We start from the raw sequence: 19228 nt of genomic DNA on the forward strand, positions 1-19228 counted from the left end.
TATAAACCTTCCAGGCAGGATTAAATTCACCACACAAACAGCCCCTTTCAAGGGTGATTTCCTGAGACGCTGTTTGGTGAATTTAATCCTGCTTTTAGGCTAAACTCAAAAGCAACCAGGCAACCAGGCGATGTCCCTGGTTGCTTTTGATGTTTATCTGTAAACATGGTACCTTTCATCCCTGAAGAAGTAGAAAATATGCTCTTGGTTTCACCCAGGATTGCTCTGGACATACATACATGCCTACATCCCCCCCACAGACTGTCTTGGTCAAAGAAATGCAGCACAGAAGAATGCCTGTGCTACAACAGGTTGACTTGAAGGAGGCTTTAGGCTAAGGCCCAGTAGGCATGGCCTAGGGTGCCAAAGCTTGGGGGGGCACCAAAGCTTGGGGGGCAGCAATGCTACCCCTCCTTCCGAAACTTCTAAAAATGCAAAACTTTGTATTGGCCAGAGGTGGCACCAGGACTCAACGTGGCTGAGGGGTTCCATATACCCTTGGGCTGGCCCTGGTGCTAAGGCATGTATATGAATGTACTGGACAACAAAGACTGGAATGTGCAAACATTAAAGTTTACTTCCAAGTCAAATGCTTATGAATCTGCAAATGTTTATAACCTATTATAATTATGGGTAGTTTATATTAGCTATATAATTAATATGATACATAATATAAACTATTTTTATATATATAATCAGTTTATATTATAAGTAGGTAACTTTTTTTTTTCAGACAAGGACTGTATTTACCGCAAGAATAATTTGTTGGGGGCTGTATGGTGGTCAAAGCTAAAGCAAGCATTAATTGGAGAAACAAAAAGTGGATAGATACCTTTCTGTCTGTCACGTCTTTGTTATCTGTCCGAAGCTGCAGGGAAATGCTAGAGAGCATTTACCACTTAAATCTCTTGCCTAAGAGCTTTGTGAGAAAGGGGTTGCCCACTCCTGCCTTACAACATGTAGTGGGGCTACCATAGATAAGGCCATTGGAATGATTACTTAGGAAGCATTTTTCTACAGTGGACTTGCCCACTGCTTACAGAATGGTATATTCTGGGTGATGTAGATGAAGGTAGCATATGGGCCACAGCTGAATATGCAGGCCTATTTTGTGATAGGAACTAGGACCAGATAGACTCTTGGACACTTAGCTTGATGATGGACCAATTGAGTAAGGAGATGAAGTCCCTTCAAAATCTCAGTTGAGCAGGAAATCTCACTACTGAACTTTTCTCTTAATCGTGTGTGTTGGACAGTCTTCCTAAATCTGTCCTCTCTAGGCCCTGGGACTACAAACTCTGGAATTCCTAACCAGCATACTATCTGGGAATTTGGGGAGATGTAGTCCCAGTATATCTGGAGGGCATCAGGCTGAGGAAAACCGATTTAGGATCTTTTGTATTGTTTTAACTACATGGAATCTGTGGAATGGATCTTTCTCATGCTCTTCCAGTACCATAAGACCCCCAAGGACCCATGCATGAAGTGGTTCATGTAACACCAGTGTCTTGTGTAGCTCTGAGGTCTTGTGTTAGAAAAGTAAGTACAAAAAAATACTGGAACTGGAACTCAATATGATTTTAAAGAATTGGGATGTGATACTGGTTGACAACCTCCTCCTCCTAGATCGCAGTTCTACATTCCAGGGGCATTTTGGACTTGTGTGTGGCATAAGGGATTAAGCCAAACACACAGGTGGAGGGCAGGGGAAGAGGACTTTGAAACCTATAGAGGAACATTCTCAAAATGTCAAAAGAAGTTCACTTTAAAGAAAAACTCAAAACAGAACAAACCTCTTCTCACTAGCCAGATGCTCACTAATGACAGCTACTCTGCTGATTGGCCGGGTTGCCTCATGAATATTGATGGGAGCGCATGATCCAAATGGCGCAGCTGTGCAACCACCTGCCCTTGCCAGCTTAGCTTTCGAAGCTTCCAGAGCTTGGAGCTGTCGGGAGATTTGATTTCCCATCCTCCTGAACACTCCACACCAGTCTTCTCTTCCCCTTTTGAGTGATGCTTTCCTTTCTTCTGTGTGTTTGGAGAGATATGGGAAGGTGATAACCAGGGGAGAGTCAGTGCAATTTAAGCAGGGTTTTATTTTGATCCAAGTTCAGTTTTTAAACTTATTTCCAATATGAGGTATCACATAGAGTCGGGACGTACAAAAGGATGATTGCCCTTATTCAACCAGCAATTGACTTGCTCCAAAATGTATAGACTATTTCTTTTAGTTTATGCTGCAAAATGAGGTAACAACAACCAATGGTGGCAGATAAGGTAGTACTAATCTCAAGCTGCAAGTGCTGAGGTGGTTTATTTTTGAATGCTCCCATTAGTTAAAAAAAACCCAAAAAACAAAACAGCTACATAGTGATAGAAAGTAGAAATCTAACACAGCAAGGAGAGGACTGTATTAGTAGGACTTTATTTATTCTTTATTTATTTAGTATTTATTCTGATGTTTTCTCCATCATGACAGCATGGCCTAACGCAGTCCAGCTGCAGGGTGCAGTCCAGAATTCCACATCCCCCCCATATGACCCAGTGGCCCCTAATGTCTCCAGGTTATCACGACGCAATGAAAGCCAGGACTTGTTCAGCAAGAAGAGAGCCCTATAGGTACTTTAAGAATGGGTTAGACAAATTCACATGGGGTAATCTGTGAACGATTGTTAATATGGACCATTAAGTGGAGTAATTAGAACCTGCCTATCTGAACATTAATTTCTGATGACAAATAAGGAATGTTCATTTCTTTCCTAACCTGGTGACTTTCAGATGTACCAGGATTGCATCCTCCTAATGCTGCTTTGAACTGCAACGCTAGTAACATCTTCCAGAGGCATTTGGCTAGCTATTGCTGTGTGATCTGATCTAGAAAAGTGCTATATGCTCTGTATTAAAGTGAGTGGCATTTTTTTCCCCTACAGTTGTGAGCTGGCTAGAGTCCCCCTATAAATGCTCTGAGCTGGCTAGAAAGTCTTTCTATTTTATTTTTGCTCAGAGAAATGACAGCCTAACTCTACAGTGCTTAGATATGGGATCCAGGCAGATGTTAGCCCGACCCTTCACAAAGAAAGTATCCAGGAGTGCTCAGCCTCTGATAGGTTTGTCTTTGGAATGTATCACTCAATGTGCAAGAAGAAAATCTCCAAGTCTACTTATGTTCCAATCCTGTACAAATTCTGGAAGTACGAATTTTGTTGCTCAGTAACTGTGCAAACAATTGCCCTGTTAGAATACCACTGAACACTTGCAGAACTGTAATCTCTCCTGCTTTTAGAAATCACACAGTACAAATGTGTGGAGTTGCATGAGTTAAAAAAAAAAAAAAGATTCCCCGCAGGAGTGCCACAGCAATATCAACATCTGCATGCTTTATTTTTAGGTTTAAGCTGATTTAATCTTCCTGCTGCACTGGGATCCATTTATTAGGCTCCCTGCAAAGGACTAATGGCTTGGAAGTTCTTTTATTCATAATGAGTTCTTAGCTCAAGTGCTGGTCTGTCTTTCTCTTTCTTAGGACTTTTCTTGATCACGCTTATGCAGTTTCAAATTTCAGAGGGCTGAAAGTGATCACTTGGAGCTGAGAATCTTCTCCAAGTCACTGTTGTATAAGGAAAGAGGAAATACAATTGCACATGGTCCAGGTGACTCTCATTTCTGCTGGGCTCGTATAGGAGAAACTGCTGGGGGTATGCTCTGTACCTGAGGGCCAGTTTGGTTTGTTCACCACATTGCTACCTCAAAAGGTGCTGGAAAGCCTCATTGAAGGGTTGCCTCTTTCCGACTGGTTGCTTCAAACTATGATTTGCTTGCGGGGGGAGGCAGTAACACCCCCAGAGCTACAAGCTGGTAGCTGGGTCTAGTGTTGGAGACATGAACATCTCTCCCAGCTTGTTTCTTTCTCTCTTTTTCCCCTGCTGCTGGCTGGATTTCTGACAGAGCATCATTAAGGCTCCCCAAGTCTCTCTGCCTTCTGCTCCGTTCCAAGTTTCTCTTGGCAGTCGCTTGCCCTTTTGTTGTTGTTGTTCTTGTTGTTTTTAAATAGAGAAAGTAATTTCTGCTGTGCCTGCCAGCAGCCTGGAATTTCAGGGTGGTGATTAGGGGAAAAAGAGGGGAAAAGAGAGGGAAAGAAGGAGGGAGGGAGGTTGAGTGCTGTGCCTATAACAGGCTCATTAAGCTCAGGGTGGCAGGGTGGCAGCTGTGGATCGAGATGTGGGCAGCCATCTGAGACGCAGAGAGAAAGAGAGATGCATCTCTCCATCAAGGCCTGGACATGAATCCTGTGCCCTTATGCTCCACGGGCAGCCCCTGCCAGGGAGCGCGAGAACCCACCAGCCTTGGTTTGAACCAAGACTTCCACCAGAACTTCTTTCCAGCACCAGATTCGGCTGGAGTTCACCTGGATGAGAGCGTTTTCACTTGAAAGCAAAGACAGCCCTCCCTTCCGTTTTTCCCCTTGCCCCAATACCAGCCTCTGCCGTTTGGGCCTGAGATGCCAATGCGGAGCTGCTGAGCCCAGCCCACAGCATCTCACGCAGCCCTCTGAAAGTTTAGGTGCACCCCACAGAGAGCTCTAAAAACTGCTACCCAGTTGCAACCCAAAGGGGGGAATCAATAAATGCAGCATTAATAGAGTAATTAAATTAACTATGTTTAATTTAATGTTAATACATCAAATCAAATCACTTCAGTTCTGGGCCCACCAGCATTTTTTTGAAGTACGGCCCCACTCTAAAATAAAAAGTGCCGGGAACACAGTTAGCTCTAAAGATATTTAAACCTAAATCTGGTTCTGAATTGAGAGCTTCCCTCTGCAGAGGCCTCTAAGTTACAAAATAATGACGATACTGCTGAGCATGTGCAGAGTGCATTTCCTTCATGGCTGGGTATGTATACAGCCTGGGCATGTGCAGAAGGAAAGTTTTCAAGCTCAGGAATATGCTTTCCAAAGAAAAGTATTTCTGATACTTTTTAAAAAAATTCTGCTTTTGTAACAGTACCTGGGATAATATTGGTATACAGAAAATAACCACCTCAGTCTCCATTTCTAAACTGAGAAAGTTGGGCTCCAAACTTCCTGGGCTGATTCCACTTTCCAGGGGAGGGAAGCCCCTATTCTTCAGGCATGCCCTCATATGCTATTGTGCAAGAGAATGAAACTCTCTCTCCAACTAGGTGCCAGTTCTAGAAATAAAAAATGTCAATTTATACTTTGAAGTTTATTAACTGATTAGTCTTTACTGAGGCCTTCATTATGGCTAGTGGTACAATAGGGCCTTGAGGTGCCTTGAACTCCCTTGCTGGGTTGTTGTAAGGATTACTAAGCTGCTTTTAACATGCTATTGTTTCACAGCAGTGTGAGATCAATAGGGTTGCACAAGGTTCTCCTCAGTGTTGTGATTGCCAGTCAGCAGCAACCAATTACAAGCTATATTGTATTGCAGCTCTTGGAGAAACCTGGTAGACTATGTAAGCAATAGGAGAACTGCGCTTTACCCAAATCCACACAATCACTGTTGATCCGGAAGTTCGTTGCACCAACTACCTGAATGGAAGCAGGTCCCCTTGTGTCAGTGGGATAAACAAAGGCATACAGAACTGCCAGTTTGGTCTCTTTGGGCTTCCTCTTCTGCCAAGTATTGGTTCCCAAACAGGAAACAGCCAGAGACACAAGATGCAGAGAGCATCTGCATGCCGCCTTCCTTGAGGTGAGATAAGAGGAAGGAGGGCAGTAAATTCTTCTCCTGTTGGATGTCATTAACACATTTTATAAAAAGAGTCTCACGGCTTACTTGCTACTGTAGCTACTGTAATAGGGTGATCTCAAGAGGGACTAAAGTAGTCCATTGTAGAGGTGTGGGGGTGTTGCATGTATAAAATGGGATGGGGTGAGACAAAGTGGAACGTCTTTCATCCTTGGCCAATTACATGCCTCCTCTCTTTTTTGTGTTTGCCACAAGATACAACAGACGGATAAAAGAAAGGTCTGGATTCATTTCTCACATCAGCCATGAACTCGCTTGACCAGGTTTGGGGAACCTGTGGCCTTTGGCCTAATTTCCAAATTCCATTGTGAGTAATCAGTTCAGACCTCTGGCAATAACCATCTGTCTCTCCCTGGCAATTGTCGAGGTGGGGACAAAAAGGACAAGAGAGAGGGGGGAATAGCAGAAGTCAAAAGGGGAAAGAAAGAAAGTAATGGTTCTATCCATTGTCAGCTTCAGTCCCAACAGAGTTCTGTAATAGAAAAATGACTCTTAACTGAAATGGGTTTCCCATTTGCTCAGGGGTTTTGGCATGAAAGTGTCATCAGGTTGGGACAAAAATCTGGGTCCCACACTCTACAAAATAAGAAAGACCCCACCCCCAACTCATCAGGGCTAGCTTGCCATGGTTTGATATAAGAGAAGCAATTTTAAGTCTACTCCAAAGTTGCTCAATTACTAAAATAAGTTTCTCTCCCTCTCAGCCTTAGCTGCCCCTTTCCACCTGCAATATGAGAATAATAATCTAACCACCATGCAAAACTGGTGCAAGGATTAATTAATGTGAAGCACTTTGAAGGCTCTAATAGGCTATATATGTGGAACAGAGCAAGGCTGCCATTCAAATCAGAGAGTTTTGACTTTGGAACCTGTGAGACATTTAAAGTGCAAGTACAGCCAAGATGGAAAGGAAGTGGGGTTTATTTATTTATTTATTTATTTATTTACACTTTCCTTCTGGGGGAGGGAGATTGTTAGGAATCCTTTAAGCCAACACCAAGACAGGCTTAAGGTTCCTCTTGTATTGGAGGCATGAAAGGAGCTGGGAGAGTATTGGCTCCAACAGATCCATGACCCCTCCACCAGCACATCTCCTTTGGCCTCCTAGTGTAGTAGCACACTGGATTTAGAAGCTGAAAGGAGGAGACATTGGGTGAGATAGTTTTCCACACTGAATTTTCCTCTCCGAAGATCAGAATTCCTTCAAGTCAGATATTTTTCCTAGGAAATATATATATCTATATAACTCTATATCTATATCTATCTATAAATCAATCATGGGTGCAAACAATTGCATCCTTAAGTATTCTTGAATACTACCAGAATAAAAATTGGGGGTAGGAGGGCAGAATCCTTCAATCTTCTACCTCCTTCCATTGGAAACTACCGAGGATCAAGGCAGCTCAGCATTCAGATTCTTTCATTGCTCTGGGGCAGCCTTTCCTAACTGGGTGGCTTCCTGATGTGTTGAGTCCAATACATCGGGAAGACACCAGTTTGAAAATGTGGAGTGTAGTAGCATGTGGAGTGAAAGATGGCATATTTGCACTGTGTGTACAAGAAGATAACAGATAGATTGCTTACTTTGGAAACAGGAAGTTTTGTTCCAGGTTGGAATAAACTAGGACAACTCTCCCATTTATTTCAATGGTACCAGTGCAGGAAAACTTCTCAGGGCACCATGACCTTTATTTTTCCTCTGCTGGGAACACAGTTGTGGAAGAGAGCAAACAATTTGTGGCAAGCAGTGATCCCTGCTTCCTGTGAGCTGAGAGGTTCAAATATGTCTTCCCAATTAAAGCACATCTGTTCAAAATGAACTGGAGAGGGCTGCTGCTGGTAGAGCTGCTGTCTCTTTAAAGAGCCCTTGTAGTGACTGATGAGGGTTAGAAAGAGAGAGAGAGCCCAGCAGGTCCTGATGAAACACTCATCGCACAGCTAGAAAATGACTGTAATTATGAGCCGGTCCCTGCAGAAGAATGAACTCCAAGTTTGCTAATAACCCCGCCAGGTGCTTCTCTCTCTCCATGCCCAAGTGGTCTCAGTGACAGCAAAGTTTGGCTTACAGAAACTGTAGGCAAAGTCTTCTGATGCAGGATAAGTCCATCTCAGCCATCCCTCCTGGAAGATGGAGTCATTTTGCCCACAAGGTCATGACTAGATCTATCCTGAACCAAAAGCAGAACCATGATATTTCAGACCCAAAGAACCACCCAGCCTAAATGCTCAAATGGCTCAGGTAACATACAGCCCCTTCTAGTTTGGTAGCGTGGGGGATGTCGGCCAAGCATTTGATTATCAAAGGTATGTCCCCTCTGCACATTTATAGTGTCTATAACAATTTACAGACTGTTCGTAGATGAATCTTCCTTTTTAAAATTCTAACGAAACAAATGACCATCACATCTTCTACTACTGGACTGCACAGGTTGATCATCCATTTCATGATGAAAAACCTTGAAAACAATTAACTAAATGCTTTGTACCAAGGATATAAAATTGTAAGAATACTTGAAGATGTACCTGTGCCATCTAAACTACTTGTGCATTTGCCTTTTGACAGAGCACCATTATGTCCACCTAGGTTGAGCCTATCGCCTAAACAAAGATCTGAGCAAGGGAAGAAGCTGTAACTGTTTTACCCAGTTTGTGAACTTTCCAATAGAAAAAAGCAAAAGCAGGTCTGGACAGTTTGAGACTTCTTGGCATGTTTAGCATCAGAAGCAGGGTTGGAATTGAATGCATCTCACTCATCAGGACATACACTCTGGCTTCAAAAGGCTTCTCTACTTATTCTGCTTGGGTCTGCTTTACAGTAATGGTCTAAATGTATGGCTGCTTTATAATTACAGTAGCCCCAAGTAACTCTGGACATTTTTTTTTGTTCCAGATACACTGTTTTCTCCAAAATAAGTATCTCAATATATTATTCAAAATAAGGTTTATCTGAGGCTAACGTGGAGGACGGTATAATATTTTGGAAAATTGTATGTCTAGTTCTAGTATTCTAGGTTGCTGTATTACCTTTGTGTGTTTAAATTATGAATGCTGTTGCTTATTACAAGGATGATTCAGCTCATGCGTGAGAGGAAGGAGAACCCTGAATGCTGAAGTTACATACACACATTTTTAGAAAAGTGGGGAGTAGAACCTAAAAGAATAGCACAGTTATGGTGAATGTCCATGGAATTCATTCTGTTTCAGGGAAGAGAGGAAGTGGAGAGAAGAGGAATGAATGAAATAACTGGAATCCTGAATAAGCATCATTGCACCCTGCAATCTTTTGCTGTAGCAGTCAATTCTGCACACATTTTTAAAAACATACATAAATGTATTGTTTCATTTGAATCAGATATGGTGGGTTCATGGAGTAAAAGGACCACTTCCCATAGCTAGGGTTTTGGATTATTTTATGCCTTAGTTTCAGCACCCCGGAGAGTTCCTTTGCCTATTTTGCTTTCCTTTGCAAGGCTATGTTGCCAGTGGTGTGGCTTATTTTGCTGAATCAGCTGAACCATCTTATCTCCAAAATGGCCAGATATCTTGGAAACAAAAAAGGTGTGATAACAAATCACATCTCTTCTGACCCAAGTAACTGGTGACTATTGTTCCATTTCTTCACCAGTAGATAATCCTGAAAACAGGTTTCATTTCCCAGCTTCCAATGTACAAGGAATATTGGTTAAAGTATCATCTCTCTCTCTCATCTATCAATCATCTATCTATCTTTATCTATCATCTCTCTCTCTCTCTGCTGGGTATCTGGTTAATATTTGAATGAAAAGAATGTGCTTGAGCTCCCCCTTTTCCCAATTAATGTCACCTGAGCCATTCAGATCTCAGCTCTGCCCATGGGCTAGGGGTAAGGTCACCATGCATTCCAGCGGAGCTTATGCAGGCTCTATGTAGGAGGCAGCTTTAATTATGTGTTTTGTTTACTGGACATGTTAACATGGGATCCAAAGTATTATATTTAGTATTTGCTTATGAATTATCTTTCAAGTGCCCTGATCCCTGGGGAGTGCGGAACCTCCCCCCCCCGCCATTTATTCCAGTGGGAATTGAGATACATCAGCTGAGCAGTTAGCTACTGCCATCTTGTGGCTTTCATGACCTATATACCTGGAATGCAGAATCATGCCAGCTAGCAGGATCTCTAGGTGACAGATACATTTCACTCCCATAACTGCTTTTTCACACACAGAAGATGCAGCTCAATAAAGTGAGCCTTGCCAGATTCAAAATCAGACAGGGAAGGAACTACTCCTTTTACTACCCAGTTATCTAGATGTAGGCAGGGAGAACTACCTGAGTCCTCTGTAACCGATTTAGAACCTGCATTCATGCGTATCAATGCTTGGTCTTCAACCTAGAATACAGAAGGCTGGAGGTAACGATAAAGAAAAGTAGCATCTTTGTGTATATAGTATGTATCTTTTATTTCCAGGTATGTGCAGCTAATCCTTACCCATAGGGGTTGAATTCCCATGACACAGAACATGACTTCTAGTCTAAGCAAACTGGGAATCCCAAATCTCCATTTTTAGAAAATAACCCCCCGTTAGGAATTGGCTGCAATTATATTTTGCACTCAGCCAGATTACTTTGGGCTTTCATCTGATTTTGGAACAAAACCACAGCATTTAACAAAATGATAATTTTGTCCAGGCATTTACTTATTTATTAATCTAGCCAATTAAAAAAAAAACAATGGTTTGTCAAATTCTTTAAGGACGCTTGACTTCACTGCCTGCCTCAGATCGTATATACCACAGCTTGTTCAACCGTATTGCCTAGAACAATCAGTTAAGGGTAGCAAATCTAGAAGACCCACTAGCTGACATGAGAGATACAGAAAATGGTAACTCTTTGCTTCCATCTAGTGGTGGTTCAGACTTTTGCAGCCCAGTTCTGGTGGCCTAATCCTGCAATTGTAGCTGAGAGCTATGAACTGTTTGGGGTGAAGATCAGAAGTAACCATGTCTGTTAGAGAGAAAACATATTCTTTCTCTGGGTGTGTAGGTATGAGAGAGAGCATGACAGAGTGTGCATATATGCATAAATACCTAACTCCTTTGTAAGGTCAGCTGCGTAGGCAGTTAACTATGAGGTAGTGATACTTATGTAGAGGACAGCCTTTCTGCATACAAACCTGTTAATATTTTGAAATTTCAAAAAATGCTCTTTTTCTTCTTGTGACACTGTGGGATGTGTGTTTGGTGGAAACTCAAAAAAGAATTTAACAGCTTTGCTTAGATTCTGGAATTCCTTAACAAGGGAGATCCATCTATCTCAGTGTTTTTCAAACTTGGCAACTTTAAGATGTTTGGACCTCAACAAGGTCCAAACATCTTAAAGTTGTCAAGTTTCAAAAGACTATCTCCCTTGTTGATCACTTTTATATACACTGGTGTTTCACCCATTTAACCCCGTTATTTTTGCTGCTGTGCTGGGGTTGTAACTTGCATTTTATGTTAATGTTGTTTTAACTGGCTACTGTTGTTATATAATCTTATTTGATTTTTAGATATTTTTAAATTATTTTTTATGCCACTCTTCTATTTTGAATTTTACTGTTGTCAGTCATTTTGGACACACTTTACAGAAAGATAAAGGTACACATGAAATAAATGAATAATAAACTGTATAACGAATAACAACACTGAAAAATTATTTTTAGTCTTAAGAACTGTACATTACCAACAATTACATCAGAAGTGGCAGGCAGGGAAATGGTGACTTTACTTCTTTAGTAAAGATTCTGTTGAATCTTTTTTAAACCAAACATATATCCAAGCAGATTGTCTTTAAGCTTTATTTGCGCTTATATTTATTTAAAATGACCCTGAGCATTTATGTGATCTGAATTAAATTTCTTCCTTTTCAGTCACTTTATTTGGCTATTTTATTCTAATAATTATATTCATTGCTATATGTTGTGGCCTTTGGCTACAATAAAAATTGACCAGCTGATTAAAAAGCAACACTTCTGTATAATAAACACTTTCCAGTCAGAGAGTGACAGAAGTATTTATTCTGGAATATTATCAATACATCTTTCTTCTTCTTGAGCATTCTGAGAAAACAGAACTCTCTCCAAAACCATCATGGCAAATCTTCTAAAGTATATGGCAGCCATCTCTGATGATGTAGCCTGTGAATAATATTCCAGGAGAGGGGCTTATGTCAGAATGAAAACACACAATGGCTAAAATTTAAGGGATAAAACACTTTATATTTCAGTACAAAAGGGGGTAAAGGACTGATGGGATTGACTTCTGCTGGTGTGCATCTGTTTCTTCTGAATAGCCCAAAGGTCCCAGGAACTGTCTTCATTGTGTTGGCAAAGCAAAGAGATGGAAAGACGAATGTACATCATCTAGGAATAAATGTAAAATCAATTTGAATATTCATTTGAGAAAAAAATATGTGATATGGAGAAGAAATTCATAACAGGAATTTGTAACATTTTGGTCAATCCAAGATCCTTCCAAGTTGGCCATTTGGATAATAGATGCCTAAACAAATAAATCAAATGCTAGTTCAGCCATCAAGCATTACACCTTCCTTTGTATGTCAAGAAGGCTACCCACTTTGTCATTCTTTTATGTATCATGTGAAGAGCATTTTTTAAAGTGAAAACTGCTTGAGTTTTTGTGGAGAAGGTGATATATCAGGAGATATCATTGATAATAGCCAACCACTGTCAGTCACACCTGCCTTGTATTGGAAAATGGCATCACTTTAATTTTTTTCCTTTTTTGAGCTCTGTATAAAGTTTAGCAAAGCAAAGGCTTTTTCAGAGTGGCTTTACGGCTCTAAAATGTTGTGTCTATTTTCACCCTTAAAATTGCTCAAGGCTTTCAAAAAGTTCTCTTCTGTCCTTCTTTGTTTTCAGAGATGGAGCACACTGTATGGTGCGATGTCTGGGGCAAATGTTTTATTGCTCTCCCTCTTCCCATAAGATCTGCCTGGTATGTATGTATGCAACCCAAGCTGCACAGTTGGGTTTATAGTGTGGGTAAGAAACATCTGCACTGATCACTAAGAAAATGCTGGATGTTTGCTATTTAATCCCAAAATATGAAATGTCTACAAGCAAACCAAGCTCAGAGAGCACCAAGGACTCCACAGTTCAACCCTGAGTTACATATATTCTCTTCTAATAAAATATGTTCTGCTTAACTATTTCATATTGTATTATGAAAGTTTCCAAGGGATAAAGCTGCAAATGGAAAACCCATTTTCCTTTGAAAATTAAACTTTTTCACCTAAGCTACATAAAGAGAACCATGGCAAAAGACCCATAGTTGTTTAAAGGTTTCTTTAGCCAAGCCCCAACTTCTTACCACCAGCAGGGATTAAAGACTGCAGAAGAAAGGTGCTCTTGCAAAAGAAAGGAACTCAGGTATCACTGCAACGCTATGTTAGATATAGGTATCAGGCACCAGTCCCTGCAATAATACACCCTTTTTATTACTTTTGTTCATGCACAATCCTTAAACTTGTCCGTTGTTTTCTTTTCAGATTTGGGAGATATAAAAATGAGTTATTTTTCCAGGAAGTGGTGGAATGCTGTGGTGTCCTTTTGCCAAGAGTGTAGGGGGCTCAAAGCCAAGCCTGCTGGTAATAAACGGTGATTGCAAATCTATTGTCAAATCTATTGTTCTTTTCCTAAGTGAAGCTTTTCAGAATGTCCTATGCCTCTTCACCCCAGCCTACTCCATCCCATCTCTATGCTGAAAGAATTCATTCTCACGATCCTGTAACTGTGGCATGAAGATGCCCTGCTAAAAATTGTAGAGAACACATTATCCTAATCATAGTCTTTCTCACACGTTCAGCCCACAGCTGTAGTTGTTATGTTCCACCCTGCATGGATTCCTTATCTACGTAGATCTGTTGTTCTTTTGGAAGAACATTATATCTGTTTTTAAATGTGTTTAGTGGCTTTTTGAAAGAGCAGCAGAGCCTTGTTTTTTTTAAAAAAAGACTAGCCCTCTCTTCACAAAAGGTTAATTTAAACCAGGAAAGAGAACTGCATGCTATCAGCTATTTTCTACCAGTTTGGTCAACAATCACTGGTCTTCTGACCGGGGGCTTTACTTGCCCTTGCTAGTTAATAGTTTCCTTACCTTCTGCAGCAGGTGGGCAATTTTGCTTATTACACAGACCTTCTGTACCCTCTTTCTGGGTGCTGCCAACCTCATGGTCAGACCTGGACTTCATGGTCAATTGGGACCTTTTTGTTCTGGGTTTAGTGGCAGTTGCCAGGTGATGAGCATCATTGTTATGGGTGGGCCAATCACAATATGGCATATATTCTCCATGTTTGTTCACCAGCTCTGCTGGAGATGTGGAGAGAGGAATGGAGAGGGATCTAAAGTAAAACCTTGTAGCTCCTCCATCCACTCATGCTGGGCTAATGATTAATGCCCAACTGATCCCTCTAGAGCATCTTTAAGCACATGTTCTGCTCAAACTTTCCCATGCAGGCATAAATATAATTCTGGATATTGCAATATTGTCTCTGATGTATAGATTGACATTTTTGTGCACATGAAGATAGTGATTACTATGTGCTGAGGGCATGGTTGAAATCATTATGCAGAATTTGCAGGAGCTAAAGACAGAGTTGGACACTTCTGCATTCATCCAGGAGATTCAAAAAGAAGCATGTTGGCATGGAAGCATGTACCAGCAGATATCTGCATCGTATAAGACAACCCAGAAATCCATGGAACTGGCAAGAAGTATTGCACCGTGTCCTCCCTGGATCTGCGATTACAGCAACTGTCTATCAGCACTGTGGGGTAAATGCAGTGAGTAACTTGGTGTTTGGAGGGTGCCGATCTTCAACAGAGACTCTCAAGTTTTGAATAGGACTCACTGCCTTGCACACGATAAAGAAGGGCACTAGAAGAGGCATGGATGCAAGACAAAGAGAATAAGAACCTTGGCCGAATGCTCCACAACCTCTCCGGTTTTACCTCGCACTGGCCCACTTTGCATGGAACTTCTCAGTTGGGTACTTTTTTAAAAAAACATGAGTTTGTCTTGGTCTATGGGAAAACTATTAGATACATATTCAGAAATAGCTCAAATCAATGGTTGTTTGATGGTGGAGCAGCACTGGCTAAAATGGGAGGGAGATCTGGCATACCAGCAGAGCTGTCCAGTTTCACCTTGTGTTACCCTACCTTTCATGCAACCTACCAGTTTGATAATTAAAAAAAAAAAAGGTGACCTGTTATTCAGGCAACTGGAATGGTGGCTAAATCCTTCCATCCCAGGCACCCATCCACAGTCACCCAACCGTGTCCCATTCTACATTAAAAGTACAGTTAGTGGTTGTTTTTCCTGCTGGCAAGCGACGCTCAGTGTGAGGATAAACAGAACTGAAGAATTCGCAAATTGCTGCACTTAAATTGTAAGAACGGAACCATTCACAGGCCTCTGAAATCTGATCATGGGGGCAGTGCAATACATGCATCCACAGAGTTTTCTGCCATTTAAAGGGCAGGAGGAATGCACATGGAAGCAGATGTGAGGTAGACTCCTAAGGTAGTGTTCTCAAGCCTACAGCTAGCAAAATGGAGAGGAGGGAGAAGAACATCTGATGCCATGCCACAGGCAACTCTACAGAGCCCTGCTCCTGTCCAGGACCATCACCGATCCCTATTGCCACTATTAATTGTAGCATCCATACCACAGGTTGGCCACTCATTCAATAAAAAATTTAATGGACCTTTGAAGCACAGTAGTTTGCTATTCTTCATGCCCCTTTAATCTTTTTAGAATTATTGCTGAGTCAATTATTCCCTCCTCAGGCCACAGGAGTGCAACAAACCAACATAACATAAAAATGAAAGGCACATGGTCATGCCATGATGCAAATCCTGACTTTACGTACTTGTGTCCCAACACCTGACATCATGACTCATGTTTTATCTCTTGTCCCCTCCACCCACGGTGGACACTGATACTTCAGTCTCTCTTGGCATAAACGTGCGTACTGAGATCCTTTTCATTTCTATCTCAGCATTCAGTGCTTTCTCCAAATGTGGGGACTTTCTGACTCCCTCCTGCAAAGAAAAGAGGCCAGAAGATGGAGCCAGAGACAATATTCTTCCAGATTTAATTCAGACTGATGCTGAAAAACAGCAAGAGTTATTTTTTGTTATGCCTTTTCAACGTTCAGATCCTGGCCTTTTTCCTGGATTGGATAACATTGTTCCTAATAATACAAGTCAAGAGAGCTCATTACTCAGAGTTCAACTGAACCATATCTCACTAAAATTCAGCTCCTGAATTTCTTTTCGGTGCCAGGATTTGGATCTGGAATGTGTGCAATAGAATAAAGGTGAAAATACTTCTGAGCATGGATGACATTCCTTTTTTTGACCACTTACCTATCAGCAGTTCCAGAATATCTGGAACTATGGCCTGAGTTTCCACTCTGGGGCAATCTTCAGCACTTGTTAAGTATCCAACCCCCTTCTAATCATGACTTAAGAACAACTGTCTCTCTTTTATAAAGCAATCATAGACACATTTGAATTCCTTAAGAAGACATATGTGATTAGGAAGGTGATCAATCATTTGTATGGGGCCAGTTTGTATTAGTGGGAATATAGGCAAGCTTTTAGATTTACACAGTAGTCTTCATTAAACCTAATTCATGAGGGTCAGTTCTTTAGTTGACAGTCAATAATTTGCTCCTCCTAAGTAACAAATCTTTTTAAAAAGAAACATAAAGTGTTTTCTCTCTATCGTTGGGAGTAAATGTTATTCTAACTCTACATTCCACCAACGTCTAAGGAATCTTGAAACCAGATTGTCGACAGAAAACAGATGTGTAACTGGCTAGCCGTAATTCATTAATTCCTTATCAAATGTCCACCATTCTAGGCCACTTCTTTTCTCTGGGTCATGTTTCTTACAAACATAGTTTACTAATAGCACCACCTCTTGGTAGTTATTAAAACATTATACTATGTCTTTCAAGTCTCTTAAGCGTTGTTCACTTTACTGTAAAGTACCTGAGGGAAGACTGAAAGCTGATGAAGCATTAATAGCTTTGGCAAGAGAATGTTTAGTAACCAGCTGAAGACAGAGGCATACTACTTACATTGCAGACACCAGAATGCAGAGGGAAAGCCCAATTACCCAACCCAATTATTCCTTCTTTGAGGCTGTATGTATGTCCTACCGTGTATCCTCTATATTGCCTTACATTGAGGAAGCCACTGCCATTAAAGGATTTCAGGTCCTATCACATACTGCAAAGGGATGGTCATACTACATGTTACAAATACAGACCCAGATTTATTATGGGCTTTATCAATTATGAGCCACCGGGGAGGGCGGTTGAAATTCAAGTTAGGCCACAACATGAGCTATGAAGGAGTCATAGCTCAGTGGCAGAACACATGCTCTGCATCTAGAAAATCCAGGTTCGGGTTTTGTCATAACCAAGTAGAGCTGGAAAATCTTGGACAACCACCACCAGTCAATACACACAGTATATTGGTCTAGTTGGATTAAGGATGCTGTCACATACTAATAAGGAGGTTGCCAGAGAGTGAAGTATATTTTGATATCAACAGCATTTTCCCACCCAGGAATATGAAGTATATGAATTTTTATTGGAACTACAGTCTAGGGCAAAATGTTAAAGCACTGCCTCTACCCATATTGAGGTCTTGACTTTAGGACAGTGGTGGTAGTTCATTAAGCTGCACTTAATGAAATGTGAAGTTTGGGTCTGAGAAGGCTATTGGATCCATGGAACAGTTCACTGGAAAACTCTAGAGCTGCAAGGGAATAAATGGCACTCGCACAAGAGCACAGAAAGCAGCTTGCAAGGGAGAATTGCCCTTGTGAAGCATCGCACCATAAGCACAGCCTTCCTTATTTTCCTTACCTTTTCCTGCTGTTCATCTTTCTTCCAAATCATAGGCAGGCATAAGATAGTCCCTTGGGACAATCCCCACCATGTTGTTCAGCTCTCCGACCCACCAGCCATACATGTTATATTCCTGGAAAGACAGCACCAGCAGCCTTTATGAAACAGTGATGGGATAGGACTAAGATTTCTGTCTCTGGCACAGACCTTCTTATGCATACTTCTTCCCTCCACCAATATTTTCTCACCTGTCTCCTTCAAAGAAATGTTAATATTGGAAAAGCTTTTTATTTTTAAAGAGACCAAAACACTGTCAACTTCCATGTATACTGTCTGAATATGGGGACGACATCTTACAGTACTGTCAGATACATTGCTACATAAATACTAAGTTATTATTACTATTGCTGTTTAGTTACTGCAGCTCCTGTTTTTCTCTTCATAGAGGAGAAACTGCTATAAACTTGGATGAGCCAGCCATACTTTGCATTCCTTCTTTCCTCTAATGTCCAATGTATTCCCCCCTTCTATGGCATTCTTCCCATAGAAAGATTCCAATTGCTGCTATGAACGTGCTTAGAAAATGAGCATGGTGAAGACTTGGGGAAAAAGTAGTTTGGGAATAATATATCTTGGGAATGGCTTGGAAATTAAATGAGATGTGGTGTGGCAGAATGCAGAACTGTTTGGCTGCTTTATATATGCAATTCTTACACATGTTCTCTAGGTCTAAATAGACTAAAACAAAACATGGTATATGCAATATAGCAGTGGATTACCAAAGGCATGGGTGGTAGACTTGTAGCTGTCTAGATGCTGCTGAAGTACAACCCTGAGCATCCCTCTCCATTAGCTATGTTAGCCGGGACTGCTGGGAGCAGTAATTCAGTAACATCTGAAGGGCCACAGATTCTTCACATCTGCCACAGGACTTTAAATCCCCTTCCCTCCTTTGCTAGTCTATTGTCAAATGTACTACACTGCATCCTATTTTCATATTAAATGGAAATGTGGATCTGTGTCTGGGAAAGATGAAAGTCTTAATCTTTAGGCATTGAAGCAAGGAAGCATCAGGTTTGGTGTGTGTGTGTGTGGAGAGAGAGAGAGAGAAAAAAAAAAGGGGGGGTGGAGAAAGCTATTAACAGTGAAGGGCAGTAACTCCTCCCGTTTTAGTTAGGATTTTCTCCCAGCATTACTTAAAGATATCAGGGTTCCCATCAACTTTCTACATGTAAAGCAGGTGTTCTACCACCAACCTACCCTTTTTAAAAAGTCAGCAATTCAGCAATACCAAGTTGGCAGTCTGCAATGGTCTCGCTGCCTCTCCTTGGAGCCTCCTAGTCAAGGTAGACTAGCAAGATTACACACTGGACTTGTGGCTTCATCAAAGAATCAAGGTCTGCTGTAACCTGATCCTGGAATGGACAGGAGTGGCCTATTGCAATGATCTTGCAGGCCATCATTTTCTCTGTAAATTTTAATACCCTGGTCAAGTGGGGTCTGATCAATGCAGAACAGATCCAGGGGCAGTCTTATCTGGACTTTT

The 19228-nt window shown here is 41.3% G+C and overlaps 1 protein-coding gene across 1 annotated transcript in view; it reads right to left on the reverse strand.

The window, feature by feature from the left end:
* Nucleotides 1-11798: 11798 nt before the first annotated feature.
* Nucleotides 11799-19228, reverse strand: part of SKAP1 (src kinase associated phosphoprotein 1) — a 393786-nt gene continuing 386356 nt past the window's right edge. The window contains exons 11-12 of the mRNA XM_007420153.4: nt 17701-17815; nt 11799-12153 (exon numbers count right to left, since the gene is read on the reverse strand). Coding sequence (XP_007420215.2) covers nt 17714-17815 — 102 coding nt within the window. The 3' untranslated portion in view covers nt 11799-12153; nt 17701-17713. The remainder of the gene's footprint in view (nt 12154-17700; nt 17816-19228) is intronic.

The sequence above is a fragment of the Python bivittatus genome, unplaced genomic scaffold (genome assembly GCF_059951505.1).
Source record: "Python bivittatus isolate LINGU-HERP-01145 unplaced genomic scaffold, Pbiv_v1 ctg000410_np1212, whole genome shotgun sequence".
In the NCBI taxonomy this organism is placed as follows: domain Eukaryota; kingdom Metazoa; phylum Chordata; class Lepidosauria; order Squamata; family Pythonidae; genus Python; species Python bivittatus.